The 20337-nt window shown below is 36.3% G+C and overlaps 1 protein-coding gene across 2 annotated transcripts in view; it reads right to left on the bottom strand.

Moving 5' to 3' along the window:
* slc39a11 (solute carrier family 39, member 11) overlaps positions 1-20337 on the bottom strand; it is a 165802-nt gene that overhangs the window by 47213 nt on the left and 98252 nt on the right. For both annotated transcript variants that reach the window (XM_079852020.1, XM_079852021.1), the window contains exon 6: positions 18128-18295. In XM_079852020.1, the coding sequence (XP_079708146.1) occupies positions 18128-18295 (168 nt within the window). The remainder of the gene's footprint in view (positions 1-18127; positions 18296-20337) is intronic.

The following is a 20337-nucleotide window of genomic DNA, read 5'->3' as shown; positions in this document are numbered from 1 at the left end:
GCGGGAAAAAAACGCCGGTAAAGGGCAGGCTATTGTTTTAAACGAGTCTGTGAGCAGACTGGCCAGTTGGCTCGCTAGCTAACTTAACACTCGCAGGCGCTTATAGAGATTCTCACTTCCGAAAACGTTTGAGCACATTTTCGATTCGCCATAAATTTTTGTAAAAATGCCAATATTTGAAATCTACACAGTTGATTTCTCGCATCAAATGTTCTCAGAAGTGTATTTAGTGATGAATTAGCGTACGAAATTGTAGAAAAACGACTTACTGTATTGACCTGCCTCTCCTTCCTCGAATGCCGAAATGAATGCTGGGATATTTCTGCCGTCAAGTTCACACAAGTTACCAACCAATGCATCCTCGGTAAAATGGGCGTGTCAAGAACACTTCCGGGATTTTAACCGTTCTTGCCAAAATGCAAACTTGTGTATTGGGACAGTACTTGGGCAACAAAAGATGACGTTTCACAAGAACACAAGAACAGACAAGAACACAGATTGAGAAAGGCCCACTGACTCGGATCTTTGAATCTCGTTCATCAAAATGAACGAATCTTTTTTCGAGTCATTTCGTTCATTTCAGCAGAATGTATTTAAAATGTTACATGTTAGCCAAATTCCCCAAACACATCAAATGTTGATCGCATTTAGAATAAGAAAAAAAATGCAATGCGAGGAAAAGGCCAAATTATGAGAAAGAGAAATGATTCATTAATTTATCTTGGTCTTCAGGCTATGCAGTCTGTTAGTTTACCTCACCTCCCGATCTAAGCCGTTCGTTCATCCCGTGATCCTCATAAACTGAGCTATGCAGTCTGTAGTACTGGATACAGAATTGATTAGTTCACGTTTCGAGTCTTTCTACTTCGGGTTCGAGTCATTCGTTCATCATGTGACAAAAGAACGAAAGACTCAGACCCGAAGACTTGAGAGGTGAACTCATCATTTCTCTTTCCGGGTACCGACAGCATAGCCTCTATGGGACTGACGGGAAGAACAAAAGACTCGGACCCGAAGACTCGAGAGATGAACTAATCATTTCTGTTTCCAGTACAGAACCCATAGGATGTTGCGCATGCGCGGTCCACGCAAAATGAACGAATCACTCTCTGAGACAACTCGGGTCATATTAAAGATTTGTTCAAAATGAACGAATCGTTCATGACCGACCCATCAATATTGTAGAAGAAGTTAGCAGAACAGCCGCGGTAGAAAGCATGGCTTACCTGCATTTGTCCTGGTTGGGAAATATTCCATTTCAAGCTCAACTTAAAATAAGGATTTGTTTTCTTTCCTGTTATTTAAAAGTATGCCTTGATGATGATTTTTGTTGCTAAGGAGTTTGATGCAATTTATTTGTATGTATTTTAGAAGGACTCTTTATCGGTGACTGTAACACTGCATGTTGCGAACTAAATATGGATTTAAAGCCCAGAGGGATGTAAGCTTGGGGCGTTTGGCTTACTTATGACTGTTCCTGATTTGGAAGAGTCTGATGCATGAGAACTGTTATCGTTTGGACTGAATTCATTGCAAATGGTTGGATTATTCATCTACTTTGGACATTGTTTGATGAACTATACCATCAGATAAGACTTACACACATCAACTTTCAATTTATTGAATTGTGCAACCTAATGACCAATTCCTGTTAAGCACCACAAAGTTGATTTTCTTCTTCTTGTATTTACTTTTTGGGTGTTGACAATTATTTTTGTTTGCATGGGAATATAAAAAAGATAGTGTTAATTCATTTGGTGAGCATCTTTCATTCTTAAACAGCTATTGGGCAAACTGAATCCCCCTTTATTGCGTTGTATAACTTTGTTTTGCATTAAAAATACGAGACGGTTATAACACTGCAGGTGAACACACATCACCTCATGCTACATCTGCATGCTAACCACAGCAACAGCGCTGCTTTGAAATGCTTGAAATGCATGTGAGACTAAAGCTGAGACGTATTGTGGCACGGTACATGCAGTGTAATCACATCAAGAGATTCATTACAAGTGTCCCCTCAAGCTTCTCCAGCACAGAGATCTACACTCCACCTCCATCCATAAAACATGATCTTCCCTCAGAACATCACTCTTTACAACAGAGAAATGAGGACATCTTATCTCTCTCCGTCCAAATAACACCTATACAAGAGCCGCAAATCTCCTTCACTTGATTTGAAATGTTAGCGTCCTTTACTTAAAAATAAATATTTAGTTATGCTTTTTATTTTCAGATGCAAAAGTTTGAGCATGAAAAAGTCCCTCCAGCGGGAATTCTTCTCTATATCAGTGTCAGTGATTCTGAACTCTCTGAAACGCCTCCATTGTAGTCTTGAGTTTCTTCCGGGAACGAACACGTCACAATATTCCTCATTTAAATAATTCATATGCAGAATAAAGGGGCGGGGCCTGGTTAAGTTAGTAAGTAGTGTGTTGAAACTGGCGGTTATGGTAAGGGACGGGGCATTTCCCAAACACACTCGAAGCGCTTGACCAATCACAACACACTGATCCAGCCGACCAATCAGAGCACAGTGTGCTTTTCAGAAGGAGGGGCTTCATAGAGACAGGAGCTTAACAGGAGTGTGTTTCCCGTACAACGCCGTAACTCGCTGCTTAACTACAATATAAGATGCATCGTTGAAGAAATCAACTAGTCACGACTGTTTCCCGAAACCGTATTGTCGCAAATTTGTCGTTCAACCATGTTGGTTAATGATGTCACGCAGGTGGTGGAGTAATAACTTATTTTAATGAATCTGTTGTTTGAGATCAAATTAATGCTAGATGTTTTGCTATAAATTACAGACATGACATCTGAGGACTATTTCTCATTTTTCTCAGTTATTTTGCTTTATTTCCAGATTCATCGTTCTTACGCACTAGAGCTCGTTCACACATGCGCACTCTTCAGAAACGGTGCTTTAAATCTCTTGACAAACTAAAAGACATAAATGACATTTGTATGTATTCTAAATAAAAGATATAGATTGTACTGAATGTCAGCTTGCTTCTTTTGCTCAAGATTAGGATTTATTGAGTCCAAATGTCATGCAAACAAGAAACTCTGCTTCTAACCACAGGTCGAGAGCTGTCACTCTAAAAACACAACTCTGCGATGCTGTTTGCGAATGTTTGTTGGAACGATGGCCTCGGGAAACACACCTCAGATCAGTTCTGACAGATTGAGAAGAGAGGAGATGCAACAATCATCTATGTGTCAAATATGTGTGTTTTTTGAACATTCAAGCATGAAAACCTATTCTAGTAAAGCCCAAAAACAAACTCAAGACTTTGAAAAAGGACTTAATATGGCCTCTTTAAAAGGAAAGAAGAATAACTCTAATGCAGATTTCAATATCGCAGTGTATTTATCAACATCTGAGGCTGGATGCATGTCTGCAATATTTGTGCTTAATAAGATATGATGGCATATCTCATTCCACAGATCTTGTCCTGCTCTCTGAGATTTGTCAGACAAAAGTGATGCAACACAGTCTTGATGTTTAATTTATTTAAATAAGTGAGTCATGCACATCATTAATGGACAAATTGTGCTTCATTTCTTTGCCTCTGGGTCTCTGGGCTCCCATCACAATAAATTAACCAAAAGAAATATACAAATGTCACAAAAAAAGCATACAGAGACACTTGTATCTTCATCTGCAGTGCACAGATTTGTTAAAAGGCATTTTTAACAATTCAGGTTAAGATTTTACACCTTAATGCTTACTCATAATTCTGTAATAATCACTGCTTTCATTAGATGTCATAATGTTTTTTTTTGTTGTTTTTTTACAGTAATTCAACATGGATGATGAAAGTGATGATGCACATATTTTACATAATCTTTAATTGCATTGAACAGATGTGTAACTCAAAATACTCATTTATATATTATATACTCCTGATTTATGATTTAAATGGTGATTTATGCCTAGAGTTAAATATTTCATCTTGTTATAGTAGTAATAACATCTTTTTAGGGCTGTGCAATTCATTTGCAAAATTATTATTGCACTCCAATCCGTTCCTTTCCTTTCCAGCGGTGTGCTTTCACTCATCAAAAGCCCAAACTTAGCAAGCAATTCAGTAAAATAATGTAAAGTGACTTTTGTAAAAAGGGATGTGCTTGATATTAAAGTTATTAAAGTAACAAAGTTCATTTACTTGAGTACTGTACTTAAGGATACTTTTTGAGTATCTGTACTTTACTTGAGTATTATTTTTTTTCTGGAAACATTTTACTTTAACTTCACTACATTTGAAAGACAAATATCAAACTTTTTACTCCACTACATTTCTGTCAAGGTCCTTGAGTAGAGAGTAGTAATGTCAGTCAGTGGATGATTATGGTTGCAGGGGTTGCATTTTGGTTGGAAATGTAAGTCAGATTGATGTAAGAAACCAACGTCAGAACTCGACTGATGTTGGTTTCTGACGTCAACACGATTTTCATTTTCAACCACAATACAACATCTGTCCAACGTTGGAGATTAATGACAATCTGATGTTGGATTCTGACATGAACCTGAATTTCATTTTCAACGTTGGGTTTGGTCTTCTAAATGTGAATTTTGTCATTGTTTGTGGATATGGTATGGATATGTCACAGCTTATAGATAACAGTAAGGCAAACATATTCATACTAAAAGCCAAAAAACTTTAAATAGGGGCACTATTTGAGGGAACATTTGTCACTATTTGTCCGAAACCATTGTGGATGTTATTGAGTGCACTTATTCATTCTCACATTCAATCCCACTACTGGAACTGTGTTCTAGAAATAAATGTGATATTGATATGAGGGTAGGTATGCAGGCATAGATTCAGAGATACTGTAAGTATTACATTCAACAGTGCAACAATAATAAAACAACACATTGACATTTAATTTTTACTTTTGGTACTTTTAAAAACAAGTACTTCTGTACTTTTACTTAAGTAAAAATAGGTCTTTACAACTTTTTGTGTGTATATATATATAGCTATCGTTAATAAATTACACATAAAAGTTTTTGGTCATATGGCCACTCTCAATCGTGTTACATAATCGTGATTACAATATTGACCAAAATAATCGAGATTAAGATTTTTGACATAATCGAGCAGCCCTATTTAATACTGCAATACAATAGAAAACTACAAATATACTATACTACAAATGCAGGGCTCAAAAATAAGGATCTGTTCTGCTGCCATATTTTCACTATAGCCTCAACACACACAAAAATACGAATTACTAAAAAAACTATTTACATTAAATATAACTTCTTTTTGGTTACACTTTATTTTAAGGTGTCCGTGTTATAGTGTAATTTTACATTTAAGTACTGAGTATTAATAATTAACTACATGTACTTATATAGGGTTAGGATTGGGGTTTGGTTTAGAGTTAGTTGCATATAATTATGCATAACTGACTGTTATTACTATAGTAACAACATATATATGAAACAATGGCACTGACATAAAGTGTTACCCTTTTATCTACAAAAAATACAGATAATAATGATAACAGTCTATTTATGTAAAATAGATCTAATGTAATAATAATGCATGTAAATGTTACCAAAAAAAAACATTAAATGTAATATAAGACACATAAGATGCATGACACCACAGCGGCACTAAACAGCCCAAAAATCTCACACCCATCAGACATACTGAGTCCTGAAACGAATCTAAAGCACCGACAGCAGGAGAACTTTGGATCTTCTAAAGTAATGCCTTCAAATGCACATTAAACTACAGTCACAATGTTGTCATATCCCACTGCCACATGTCATATATGACACTATAACCAACTGTCATTGGACAAAAACAAGATTCAATTGATGGTCAAGATCAATATGAGGAATTACAACGTCTCTTTCACACATTGAACACAATAACAAAGTGCCTGGTAATCAAATACACACTTCCAGAGTTGTTATGGATTTCAAGTGTGCATTTGTGTTTAATTGAGTAGTGGGATGCACAGTCATACTAGTGGCTTCAGTCATGCACTAGAAGATTAGAGAGCACACTTGATTATACACAAGAGACATGACTGACAATAACTGACCAATTTATGACCGTTTCATCTGTGTTCCTCAACGACGACAAACCAATGGGGAACAGAGGAGAGGTCCAGTGCAATTTCACCCATTCCTAAAAGAACAATTATAATTTTCTTTTCCTGAGTGTAATCTATACATTTAATCAGGGATGGTTTACTTTCAAAGGACCATCTGTTTGCCTTCAGATTAGTTGTGAAATCTTTACGGAAAGGTATTTTATGCTTTGTTCGATGCATTGAACATTCCCAGTAAGATTCCCACAGTGCTAACAAAACCTCCAATCAAATGTAATGATGCTGACCATGTTTCACAAGGTTTTTCCATGTGTTCAATTGCACTTTACTTAATGAAACTGCAGGCAACATATGAAAATCAGCCCAGTGTTTTCCCAAAGGACATACACACACACACACACACCTATGATCTTCATGCTTAAACTAATAATGTCAGTGCATGTAGTGAATGCCAATGGATTCATGTATGTTATTCGACAACATCATTCCCACACTGCTCTCTCAGAATACTGTGTGGATATGAAAAACGCATGCCTTGTGTCAATGAATCACATGCGTGTTATTTTTTAGACTTTAGAGACTTTACATGTGAAAAAAGTGAACATTTTTGGAAAAAATTAAAAACTGGCAGTATTTATTTATCATTTTAAATTTAGACTTCAATTTCAAATAAATGTTGTTCTTTTGAACTTTCTATTCATCAAAGAATCCTGAAAAAAAAAAGAATCACAGTTTCCACCAATCATCATATTAGAGTGATTTCTGAAGGATCATGTGACACTGAAGACTGGAGTAATAATGCTGAAAATTCAGCTTTGATCACAGGAATAAATCACAGTTTAACATAAATTCACATACAAAACAGCTATTTTACATTATAATAATAAATCACAATATTACTGTTTTTACTGTATTTTGATCAAATAGATGCAGCCTTGGTGAGCAGAAGAGACTCATTTTAAACATTAAAAAGCCCAAACCCTTAGGTCTGCTGTGATCTTGATGGAATACAGCAGAAAGAGAACAGAGAGCATTTTGGGAGATGACATTCATGCATGCATGCATTTAACCTAAGATCTGAATCTTGTCGTAATTCTAGTTCAGGACGAAGCATGTGACTGCTGCATACATTAGCTTGCTTAAAGAATAGATGTGGAATGAAGAAGAGTTAACTTGAGTGGATGTAAAAGTGAGTGGCTTTAGAGCTGAAACACACTCTAGCTGTGACGCACAGAAACATTGAGACTACACTGAACTTACATTTACATTACATTTACATTTATTCATTTAGCTGACGCTTTTATCCAAAGCGACTTACAATTGCTATATATGTCAGAGGTCGCACGCCTCTGGAGCAACTAGGGGTTAAGTGTCTTGCTCAGGGACACATTGGTGTCTCACAGTGGATTCGAACCCGGGTCTCTCACACCAAAGGCATGTGTCTTATCCATTGCGCCACACCACCCCCATTCAACTTCACTTAAATCCACTAAACCTGAAATGGTTAAATGATTCAGAAGAGTGCCCAAGAAAATTAAACAAAAAAACCCTTTTTTATGTTCATGTTTTTATGTTGGTTTAAGGTTTTGTTTTTTGTTTTTTTACCATTTTTATAGAAAAGTTTTAATTTAATGACCCTAAAAATGTCATGTTGTGTAATCAAGTAAAAAAAAAAAGGGGAAAAAGTCAACAAGAAGAACAGGAATGACCCATTTAAGCTAACTATTTATATCTTCCCATAGTGTTTAACTTTGTTTGACAGCCAATATACTGTATGTGACCCCATTATAAAATTAATTGTGAAACTATTTGCTTTAAAGTCGGCATGAAGTGGAAGTTGCGCTCATCTTTTCTTCCTTATTAATTGTGATGTATATCCGATTGAAACGCTTCTTGAACAAGAACAATTGTGGGCGGGGCTTGCTTGTGTCTGGGGGGAATTGATTGGATGGTTGTGGTTTGCTATTGGCTGATCTCATGTGAGTGACAGGTTGCCCCGCCCACATCATCAGAGAAGAGAAGAGATGCTGTAAGAGGAACTTATTCTGATTCAAGATTACCAGGAACAATAATGATGTGCACGGATAAATCATTTATAATAAAAACTGCAATATTGCATTTTAGAAAAAAAGGAGATATTATGATGACTTTAAGCATTGGTAAACCCTAAAATGTGCCATCATAAGTAGTCTAGTTCTTCTCAGACACATTCTCCACATATGACTGTTTCGCAGGATTGCAGCTGCTCTCCGTTCCACTCGACACTCTCACCGAAAATGACTTGTGCCGTTAGTGTGGAACTTTTTTCCCTGCGCTTCACTTCAGCTGCTATCAGTCTGCACAGAGTCAGGATAAGCGGCCAGCCTTCGAGGGGCAAACGTCTCTTTACCTGCAACTCTCCATGTGAGAGTGGGCGATATGACCAAATTCTTATTTCATGATGAGAAATTTTATTTCAAAATAACGATATATATCACAATATAGTATATATTTTAGATATATTTTTATACTCAATAACAGAAATGAGATATATTTTATCTCATTTCTGTTATTAAAGGGTCATGAAAACCTAAACCAAATTTTCTGAGATTTTAACAGAGGTATGTGTGTTGAACACCACTGAAGACAATGTTAGCATCTGTTAGATTTATAGTAGGGGGAAAATGGTTAAATTTGAGTTTTTTTCCACTATTTTCATCTTCCGGGTTTAAAATCTTCATCATGTGACGTGGCAAAGCACTATAGTACTTTGATGATTAATCGGTGTCTCATAATTATTCATGTGACTGAGTTTTCTTATCCAATGAGAAGACACTTTCTCTTAATTATTTATGACACCACGTGGAACTTTCCAATGACAGACATGTAAAACTGTGATATTGCGTAGTAGATGAGAGAGGCAATGATGGGACGCGCGTTTGTTTTCGTGGTGCAAAAGTTCCAGTTAGTGCATCTTTCCCCGCGATGCTGCCCGAGCTAGACTCTGCGGGCGGTTGGTTGGCCATCAACCACATCTAAACTATGTGTGTGTAGCATGTGTGTCTAAAATTTAACCCTGACCGTTTTACTTGCCTTTTCAGTTAAATAATCACTCGTTATTAAAATGTATATATTTCGATAATACTTCAATTGTATGGAACGTATGCTTACTTTGTGCAAATTTCTATGTCACTGTCCATCTTTACTATGTGGGATTAGGGGGCGCGTAGATCTAGGCTATGTACGTTTTGTATGTATGTTTTTGGGTTTTTCTAAGCGGAAAATTTATTATTTTCAAATATATGCATTTATAGTGTGTATATAAACAAATATATATTTTATAATGACATAATTATACATATACATGCACATTTATATGTTTTAAATACAATTATGATTACTGTGTAGGCTAATATATGTAGCAGGGCATTCAGTTACTTCTGAAAGGACAAAAATAAGGTGTCAGTGTATTTCATTAGACTTTAAACTTTGTCAGCTATAAAAAAATCTAGCATTTCCTCACGTTTTACCACTGATCTTTAGTGACAGTCGATATGCATGGGCCACTGGTGATGACAGTTCCATTTCATGACTCTGAAGCGTCAATAGTGCTATATTTACATACTGCAATTTACACGATATAGCAAAGTCTCTCACGATAGACATTTTATGCTTTGGTCACGATATATATCGTCATACCGCCCAGCCCTAACTCCAAGAAAATGATTTTTGTTTTATTGTAAAAGCTGTTAAAATCCTGTTGGTTACATTTAAATGCATTTTTAAAGGATTAGTTCACCTCAAAATTAACATTTCCTGATAATTTACTCACCCCAATGCCATCCAAGATGTTCATGCCTTTCTTTCTTCAGTGGACAAGAAATTAAGTTTTTTGAGGAAAACATTTCAGGATTTTTCTCCACACAATGGACTTCAATGGCAACCAAGATGTTGAAGTCCAAATCAATGCCGTTTCAAAGGGCTTTAAAGTGCTTCAAAGGGCTCTGCACGATCCCAGCTGAAGAATAGGGTCTTATCTAATGAAACGATCGGTCATTTTCAAAAAAAAAAAAAAAAAAAAATATATATAAAAGGGTCACGGAAAAAATAATAATAACAATAATAAATTAAAACAAAGATGTCGGACGATTTTGAAGTTGGAGGAGAAAATGAGATGGAATTTTTCGCCCTTCCCTACCTTTTTGAACCGGACTACACAGATGAAGACCTTAGGCGGATGACGTGACGCGTGACCTTTCCAACGTGATTACGTAATGACCAGCACAGGACGAACAATTGTGGTTAAAAAGTATATACAATTTTATGTTTTTTAGAAAATGACAGATCGTTTCGCTAAATAAGACTATTCTTCAGCTGGGATCGTGCAGAGCCCTTTGAAGCACTTTAAAGCCCTTTGAAACGGCATTGATTTGGACTTCAACAATTTGGTTACCGTTGAAGTCCATTGTGTGGAGAAAAATCCTGAAATGTTTTCCTCAAAAAACTTAATTTCTTGTCCACTGAAGAAAGAAAGACATGAACATCTTGGATGGCATTGGGGTGAGTAAATTATCAGAAAATTTTCATTTTGAGGTGAACTAATCCTTTAAGCTAATTAGATATTTTCCAAAATCACGCAAGACTGAACTAGTCTGATCTCGTGTGAATGGAGTCTGTACGGTAAGTGGTTCAGGATGAATTAATTGCACATTTTTACAGAACGTACTGTATGAGGTGCAGCACTGCAGACACTGTAATTACGTCCAGAGAGAAGAAGCTTTAGCGGATGACAGAGGTTACGGCAGGCCTTCGATGAAGACAAAACACACTCATCAGACGTGTACCAGTGTGTGTTCTGCTGTCTTCAGTCCAGTGACATTTAGCAATTTAGTTCTGCAGACATTTGACCTCTACACTGTGAATAAAAGTCTGCAGATGTTTTAACACAGTCTTCTCTATTGTAGCAATGGTAATAAAAGGCTCAAGTTAATGGTAGCCTATAACTAGGACATCAAAATACAAAAAAAAGCCTGTGTTTAAGATTTAATTGCACATAAAATTTCCGGAGTTAATGGATAAACTAAATATGATGGATTTTGATTGGTAACACTTTACAATACGGTTCCATTAGTTCATGTTGATACATTAGCCAACTTTAACTAACAACGAGCAATACATTTGTTACGGAATTTATTAATCTTTGTTTTTGTTGGTTAATAATTATACAACATTTCATTGTTAGTTCATGTTAGTTCAGGTCCATTAAATAATAATAAGCGATATCTTTTGATGAAGTCAACGACGACGACCAACAAAGACTGAAAAGCAGGGGAATAAATAAACAGAGGAGATAACAAGAGACAGGTGGAGATGATTAATCGTCATAGAAACAAACAATGGTAGCCATGGCAACAATCAAGGATAATTATGGGAACAAACAACGCAGCAATGGAAACAAAAGAACACGGGAACAAATGACAGGCGATGAAACACTGAAACAAGGAGACCAGGAAATGCACTTCAAAATAAAAGTCCCACAACACAAAACCGGGAAAACAAGACAGACCGAACCTTTTCAGGGGGTATCGGTCCACTTATAAACGAACTCTGGTGCGGTTCGACTGAAATATGAAGGCAACACGGACCAAAGACATCTAAATGAACCAAAAACAGGATGTGATGTCACAAGATGCGACCCTAAAAAGCACAGAATCGCGATAGTTGTGGTGTTGCCCGTTACAGTTCAGTTCTCGTGTCAGAACCGCGTCTCCTCACAGCAGATCTGCGTTTGTGTGTAACGGAGGAATTACTGGTGCCGTTTTGACTCTTTTACACATTTCATAAGCTCTTTGAGATAAAAACACCACAAACATACAACGAGCGCATTGAGCCAAAACACAACATTGTTTCAGAGGTTTGGTAAGTTTCACCCATATTGTTATACAGCACTCATTAAAGTCATTTGTTTTGTATCTTTAGGTTTGGTGTTAAAAAATGAACACTAAGCAAACCAGGACTAAATGTATCATTTAGAGCAAAATAACCAAGTATGAACACAACCTAAGTTTATTAGTTGATGTTAAAACTGTGTAATTCAAAATGGATGGAAATTTTCTATGCAATTCAAATACATAAATCTTAAATGCAGGCGAGATGATGCTTCATCCAAGCGTTTTAACCTGTCTCACACAGCAGGTCCAAAGTGCAGCAGAGGCACAGACTCACTGTTCAAAGTGGCACGTTTCTCTTTGCTTCAGTAGAAAAACAGACCTCTGGGAGAGAAAGCCAGCAGAAAAGGATGGAAGAAACAGCGAGACTCCACAAAGCCAGCTGGGTTTTACCGCTGCTTAAGAACCAGCAAAGAAACCTAATGAAACCACCGGAGGAATCATGCAAGCAGAGCCTGTGCCATCAGAGAGCAGAAACACTCAACTCAACCTTATCAAACATCCAGACTCCAGCCAAAACAGTAAATCCACATGTGTTGTTATATTCCCCCAAAGTGCACTCTCAGAGCTTCATTAACATGTCAGTAAAACCTTGTGGCTTTACAAACAAGATCTGAGGTTAGAAGAGCTCGGACATCCAGAACCTCCAAATGTCTCTTTCTGATCCTAATAGCACATCCCAGGATCCTTCAAGGACAGATTCCTCTTTTTTATTCTCTTTGGAGTGCTTTCTTTCTTTGATGTGACAAAGCAGAAGATGAAAGCTCCTGCTAATAAGGAAGTAGTGAGCAGCTCATGTGCTGTTTTCACACACGCTGCAAAGCTGACAAGACATGAACACTGAACACTTTATTGGAGAAAGTAATGGGTGGTCAACTCTGGTTCAGTCGCGGTCGACGGGTCGTAATGTTGATGTTATTAAAGGAATAGTTTCAAAGTCTAAGGAAGGGTTCAATGAAATTGGCTCTCAACTGAAAGTAAAGTAAAGTAAAACACTAGGAGGGCCGCAAGATAACTTCAACTTATTTAAATAAGTATTATATGCATTTTATGTTGTGTGTCATCAGGTTTTTATGGCTTATATAATGCGAATATGGAGGAAAAAACAGCTCAAACTGAGCAAAAATATGTAATTTGCTGCAGATGCTGATATTTATATGGACAAAAAGTGATGAAATTCGGATGCTTGTAATGTAATATAAATATCAGTATCTGCCAATAATATGTCTTAGTAAGTTGATATTTAAATGCTTAGTTTCATAATCAAAGCTTTAAAACATATAATGTAATGCAATACAATGATGATTGAGAGATTATGATTGATTGAGGATGATGATAATATTTGATTCTCATAATTTAAACAAATAAATAAATGAAAGGATAATCAAGTAAACAAATAATGGATGCTTTTTACATTTGCCTATTTTTATTTTGGCTGTATAGCCACAGTGACTGGTGTACGTTTTTATGTACTTTCCTTTGTAGTCTGTTGAACACCTGTCCTAGATGCTGAATGAAAACGCACAGGCAATTCCAGTCAGAATCATCTTTTAGAGAAGAAAATTGCAATAAATTGCATTAAAGCACTTTAAAACCGTGGACTACAATGAAAACTGTCCACTGACAACAGAGAGAACCCATTTAAACTGATGTTCATTGATGGTTCATTTACTGACTTTGCTAAGACATACGTCCTGCAATTTTGAGGCTGCACACTGTGAAAATAAACATCCAGAATGAGTCAAGCTGCCTTTCCAATGGCTTTTAAAATGCATGAAATCCTAATGATGCTGTGGGACGCCAGCATGGATATTCATATATGGCCTTTTGTAGAAGTGAACAGATCAACTGAGGTTTTAGACTTTTAGGTTTATAGGTCAAGTCTCTATACTAATGTAAGTGTGGACAGTAAAAAAAGAAAAAGAAAGTGCAGGCCATTACATTTTAACCTTTCAAAAAGCTCTAATGCACTGCTAATGTCACTCAAGAGAACTAACCATGCTTTTGACACCTTTTTGAGGGAATTTTCTGAAGCTACGGTGCCAAATGAAGGGACGTAAAGGTACAAAACCGTACAATGGATTCGTGCTTCTATCACACTGACCTTATCAAACCGGCCAACAGCACTTTAGATCATCTAGAGCGGAGGGGAAAAGGTCAACTCATCATCATGTCATGAGAGGAACCGAATGCAACGGCACAGAGACACCGAGCTGATCCGTGCTGTAACCGAGACCGCTCGCCCTCAATGACAGACCCGGATAGACAAGGCTGTGAATAGTGAAAAGGTGAAAATGAGCCACGGTAATGAGGGGAAAGCAGCATAACATGTCGTGACAGGTGACACTTTCTGAACCTCAGCTTGCAGACGCCAGGGTTCGGCAAAAATCAATTATTATTATTTATTTTGTTTCTGTTCAGTTCATTCATTCGAATTGAATTCCTGTATATTTCATTCAAATTCGAGATATAGTAAAATATAATATAAATTGTAAAAGTGTATATAAGACAAAACAATTATGAAATTATTAGATATTTATTTTTAAATATTAATAATGCATATACCGTTCAAAAGTTTGGGGTTGGTATGATTTTTTTAAATGTTTTTGAAAGAAATATCTTCTGCTTTTCCAGGCTGCATTAATTTGATTAAAAATAAAGTAAAATCAGGAATATTGTGTAATATTATTATAATTTGGAATAATTGTTTTCTATGTGGATTTATAGTAAAAATGTAATTTACTCCTTGTTTTCAGCATCATTACTCCAGTCTTCAGTGTCACATGATCTTTCAGAAATCACGGAGTGTAACAGCGCAGCGCTTCTGGGTTGTACGTCAGAACATAGGTTCCCTATTGGCCGACGCTGGTCATGTGTGTGATGCGTGTGATGCTGGCCAATAGTGAGCCTCCGTTCTGACGTACAACCCAGAAGCGCTGCGCTGTTACACTACATCAACTCACTCAGAGAAACAGAAGAAAGTGAATAGTTGAATAAAGTCATTATTTTTGTTTGTTTTTGCGCACAAAAAGTATTCTCATCGCTTGATAAACTTAAAGGAGAACTCACGCGCATGATCATAGGTACTAAACCAGGAAGAAAATACAAGTATGTGCGCTGGCTGAAATAACATCATTTTTATTCATATCTTTCACATCTACTGCAGTCAGATTCACCCGTGTTAACTCTAAAGGAATCACTCACAATGGCTGTGCACTTGTAATGACACATCAAGGATGTTAAGAGGCTAAAAGCAGGTTTAAAACTTGCCCCATTGAAGTCAACAGGGTGCACATTTTAAAAAGAGGATAACACGGTGTAGGCAACACCGATTTCTGTCGTTGTTCTCTGTACTGACAGCACTCCAAATTTACAAAATTTTTTTAAAATTGACCGGAGTTCTCCTTTAAGGTTGAGCCACTGGAGTCACTTGGACTATTTTAACGATGTCTTTACTAACTTTCTGGGCCGGCAAGTTTCAATTACCTAGAAGCCTATGGTGGAGGAGTGAGCCAGCTCTCAGATTTCATCAAAAATATCTTAATTTGTGTTCAGAAGATGAACGAAAGTCTTACGGGGTTGGAACAACATGAGGGCGAGTAATTACTGACAGAATTGTCATTTCTGGATGAACTAACCCTTTAAATCTCTTAGTGACCACATACCTTCCTCTTAACCACGGCGCTCTATTGATCTCGTCTCATTCTGACGATTCATTCTGAAAAATGCTTGTCCATTTATTGAAGAGTCTGCTGGAAAGCTCAAAAAATCTAATTCAGGCTGAAAAGAACAAGCAATGAGTCACTGTGTAATTTAGTGAGGAACACATCTGATGTCTTTCACATATTGACTCAAAACACACTCTTGAATTCACAGCTGGTGGTTTTCCTGAGGCCGTCCATCGGCAGTCAAGACTTCTGAGAGAATGTGCCTGATTTTAGGGGTTTTAGATGGGACATTGAGGACAGCTGGGGTCACAGTATGAACACACACACACACACACACACACACACACAGACTGCCGTCAGAGCTCATACCTGTCATCTATATTCACCTCACTCATGCTGCTCGTCGCTCAGGAACGATGAAAGAGATCAGCGCTGGAATGATTAACAAACAGATCCGAGGGACGCCTGGCCGACTGAGACGTGATCAAGTGCTGCCGAAAGCGCTCGTGATAAAGAGGAAAATAAAGGCAGCATGGTACAAATGCAAAGGAGAAAGAGTAGATGAAAAGCACTGGAGGCAAGAGACTTTTAGCGTCTTAAAACCAGCACAGTTTGAGCAGAGAGAGGGAAACGAGAAACAGTCATTCTCCATTTCTGAATGCAGATTTCATTTTGATACGGCCAATATTAAAATCAGCATGAAATCAAAACTGATCATTCTTAATGTTTTTTTTTTTAAAGGGGACATATTATACCCCCTTTTTACAAGATGTTAAATAAGTTTCTGAGGCCCCCAGAGTGTGTATGTGAAGTTTTAGCACAAAATACCACACAGATCATTTTTATAGCATGTTAAAATAGCCACTTTTTGGGTTTGAGCAAAAACATGCAATTTTTGTGTGTCCCTTTAAATGCAAATGAGCTGCAGCTCCCCGCCCCCTTTCAAGAAGAGGGCGGAGCTACAAGAGTTCATACCGGCAACAAAACAGGGCAATCTCACGCACTGAAAATGTCAGAAAGTGTCAGTAATGGTGTTCAGATCGAACCCGAGTCGGACAATAATGCCCACAGAGTAGTTTAGTTTAATTACGGTTATAACTTGTGTTGTCATCTTGCTTTTATCCACTATTAGTACAAGCCTGTTGTAGCGGACCCCATCCGAATGATGGACAAAACTTTACTGATGAGTTTTATGAAGTTTATTGTACGTCACACAAAAGGTGAAGCGTCCGTTTCACACTGTAAGAGCTGAATAAACACAGTATAAGAAGTGCACATTAAAGTCTTATCCATAAACTCTCTCTCTCTTGCTTTATCATCAACATACACAGCGAATTACAGCAAACACTCGATACAACTAACAGTAAACAAATATATACACACCTTATGCCTTTTCGGGGGTGCTTAATAAACTGGTAAACTTTATATCCGTAAAACAACTCAGATGAACTGTATAAAGCGCATGCTCTCTCTTTCATTACTGTCGTGACCAGTATCGCTCCGGAGTTAGCAATCTCAGTGGCAACCATGTATTATCAAACATTTAATGTTAATTTTTGTCGCTCTGTCAGCATTGCGAGGAAACACCTGTATTTTTGCGCCGTGCAACGGAACATAAGCTGCTCATGTTTCAATACGGTGTTAAATCACAGTTTGAAGCGCCTCTCGTAGGAAAAGGTCACATGCCGATATGAATAATTATAAGACAGTGGCTTCTCATAGGATTAGGCCACAGAGGCTCATGAATAACTGTGAGTCCCTGTTGACTTCAAACACGGAAGAAAAGCGGAACACAAAAAAAACGAAATAAACTCATTCCTCTTGAAATAAATATTGATGGATTGTAACGTTATCTTCAATCATTAAAAAGAGACATAACTTATGATTCGGCAAACACTTCACAATAACGTTCATTAGTTATCATTAGTTAACATGAACTAAGAATGAACTGCACTTCCTCAGCATTTATTAATCTTAGTTCATATTAATTTCAACATTTACTAATACGTTATTAAAATCAAAGGTTGTATTTGTTAACATTAGTTAATGCACTGTGAACTAACATGAACAATGAACGGCTGTATTTTTATTAACCAACATTAACAAAGATTAATAAATACTGTAACAATACGGTGTCCTTGTTACATATGTTACATGTACTTACCATAGTAATAACAGTAAATTATGCATAATTACATGCAACTGACCCTCAACCAAACCCTAACCCTATAGTAAGCACATGTGGTTAATTAATATTACTCAGTACTTAAATATATGATTACACTGTGTCATTGTTACATGAACTAACATGAACTTACAATGAGGAATACAATAACTAATGAGCCTTATTGTAAAGTGTTACCAGTGATTCTTTAGTGCTTTAAAAAATGTTATATAGAAAGGGACATGTGGACTTGAGTAATAATGTAAGTAATGATGAGAGGAAAGACTCACCGGGAATGTTGTGAATAGTGATGGCCAGGATCAGCAGAACGACTCGCCGCCAGCTGCTTCCTGATTGGCTCGTCGGATCCTGTGGTTTCGTACTCACTTCCTGTTCCTCTGTATGGCCGGTGTTGGGACCCCGACGTCTCTGGTACACCTCTCCATTCTCCACTTTATCTGAAAGAGAAACAGAAAAGGCATGTCAAATAATATCTTCTCAAACGCCAATTTTTGGAGAACAAACAGTTTCAAGATGCAAATTATCCACTGAAAGGATCAATATACAATAACAATTTATTAGTCAATGTTGCAAAATCACATAAATCAGGGGTAATATTAATTTCAACATTTACTAATACGTTATTAAAATCAAAGGTTGTATTTGTTAACATTAGTTAATGCACTGTGAACTAACATGAACACACAATGAACAGCTGTATTTTTATTAACCAACATTAACAAAGATTAATAAATACTGTAACAAATGTATTGATCATTGTTAGTTCGTGTTAGTTAATAGTACAACGGGTACACCTCTCCATTTTCCACTTTATCTAAAAGAGAAAAGCACGTCAAACATCTTCTCAAACATCATTTTTTGGATGCAAATTATCCACTGAAAGGATCAATATAAGAACAATTGATTAGTCAGTGTTGCAGAATCCCATAAATCAGGATATTAAATGTATTTAGACCTTGTTAATGGGGTTGTAACCTCACAGAAAACCAGAAGACAGTAAAACAGCAAATACAGTTTGAGGATGATGATTAATATTTTCTATAACACTTTCTTTCACTGACCGTTTGCTGAAGTCAAGTCACCTGTATTTATGTGAAATCAAAGCCGATTCACTGTAATAAACAGGAAAATAACAGGTGCATTAATGTTGTAATTTTTTTCAATTATAAAACTAAATAAATGTCAGCTCTACAGAAGACAACAGTTATTCAGCGATGCTTAGTTCAATGTTGATTCAGTTTATTTCAATAACGGTGTCAATGTTGCAAAATCCTTCAGTTATGAAACGGGAAAAAACTAATGTTAAAACTAAAGCAAACACTGATCTCTGTCATGGTGACATCAAAGTTTTTTGCACTTTATTTAAATTAGCATATTTTACTTTAATTTTATGTTTTTTGTTTGGACCCTTTTTTTAAAGATTTTTTTTTACAATGAAGGTATTTGATCCTAATAAATCAGGAAATGCTTGTGAAATAACAGTGTTTTTTCAGTATATTTAAATTAGAATATTTTACTTTAATTTTAGGGTTTAATTTTTTTACGATTTTTTTTTTTTACAATGAAGGTATATGATCGTGATAATTCAGGAAATACCTGTAAAATAACAGTTTTTCCAGTTTATTTAATTTAGGATGTTTTAATTTAATGTTTCAGGGGTTTTTTGGGCTGCCAGTCATTCGACTGTTTTATCATTTAACTGTTTTGTTACTGTTTAATTACTGATTATATTTGTAATTTTACATACATTTTTATGTAATTTAAGAAAACAGAAAAAATACTGTATGAAAAATACAGTAAATTTTCTGTATAAAAAATATGAATTACTGTAATGTCACAATACCTAAAATAACAGCTACATTTTTAATTTACAGTTCAATTAGAGTTTTGAGTACAATTTAAAATGAAAGAAAATTTCATTATTATAATTTAATTATTATTTTCTGTAAAATTTGGATTTTTTTTTTAGTGTATAAAGCAGATCTACAGAAGAACCAAAAAGAAAGGACCTGTTTTTGTACCTTGAACATGAAAAATGGCAATGAATTTATCAAACCAAACACAAAGTGAAATATAAACTATTAACCAATCAGTTGTTCAGTCACAGATTGTGCACGTCAGAAAATTACTCTTTTCAATGCATCCAATAAATCAATCATGTCTCTTTACTGTAGTCAAATCATTTCCCCACAATCGATATGAACACGCTGCTAATAATCAGCAGCAGGTTGAAACAGAACGACCGACTCTTTTCAAAGCTGAGCTTTTATCTCCTCAAGGACCCTCAAATCTCACACTGGATTTATCCTAGATTTGATCCTTTTTTAAACGGCAATCGTCAAATAATTTCTTTGGATATAAAAATTGATATCCAGAGTGCATCTGAAACTCATGCCACCAATTACCCGTCACTTTAAAGCGTAATTATGTATAGTTGCAATTTCTCTCAAGCACACATGGAAGAATATAATGAATGCAG

The sequence above is a fragment of the Squalius cephalus genome, assembly GCF_949319135.1.
Source record: "Squalius cephalus genome assembly, chromosome: 19".
Lineage (NCBI taxonomy): Eukaryota > Metazoa > Chordata > Actinopteri > Cypriniformes > Leuciscidae > Squalius > Squalius cephalus.
Note: the sequence above shows the minus strand (reverse complement) of the source record. Positions and strands in the feature narration are given on the sequence as shown.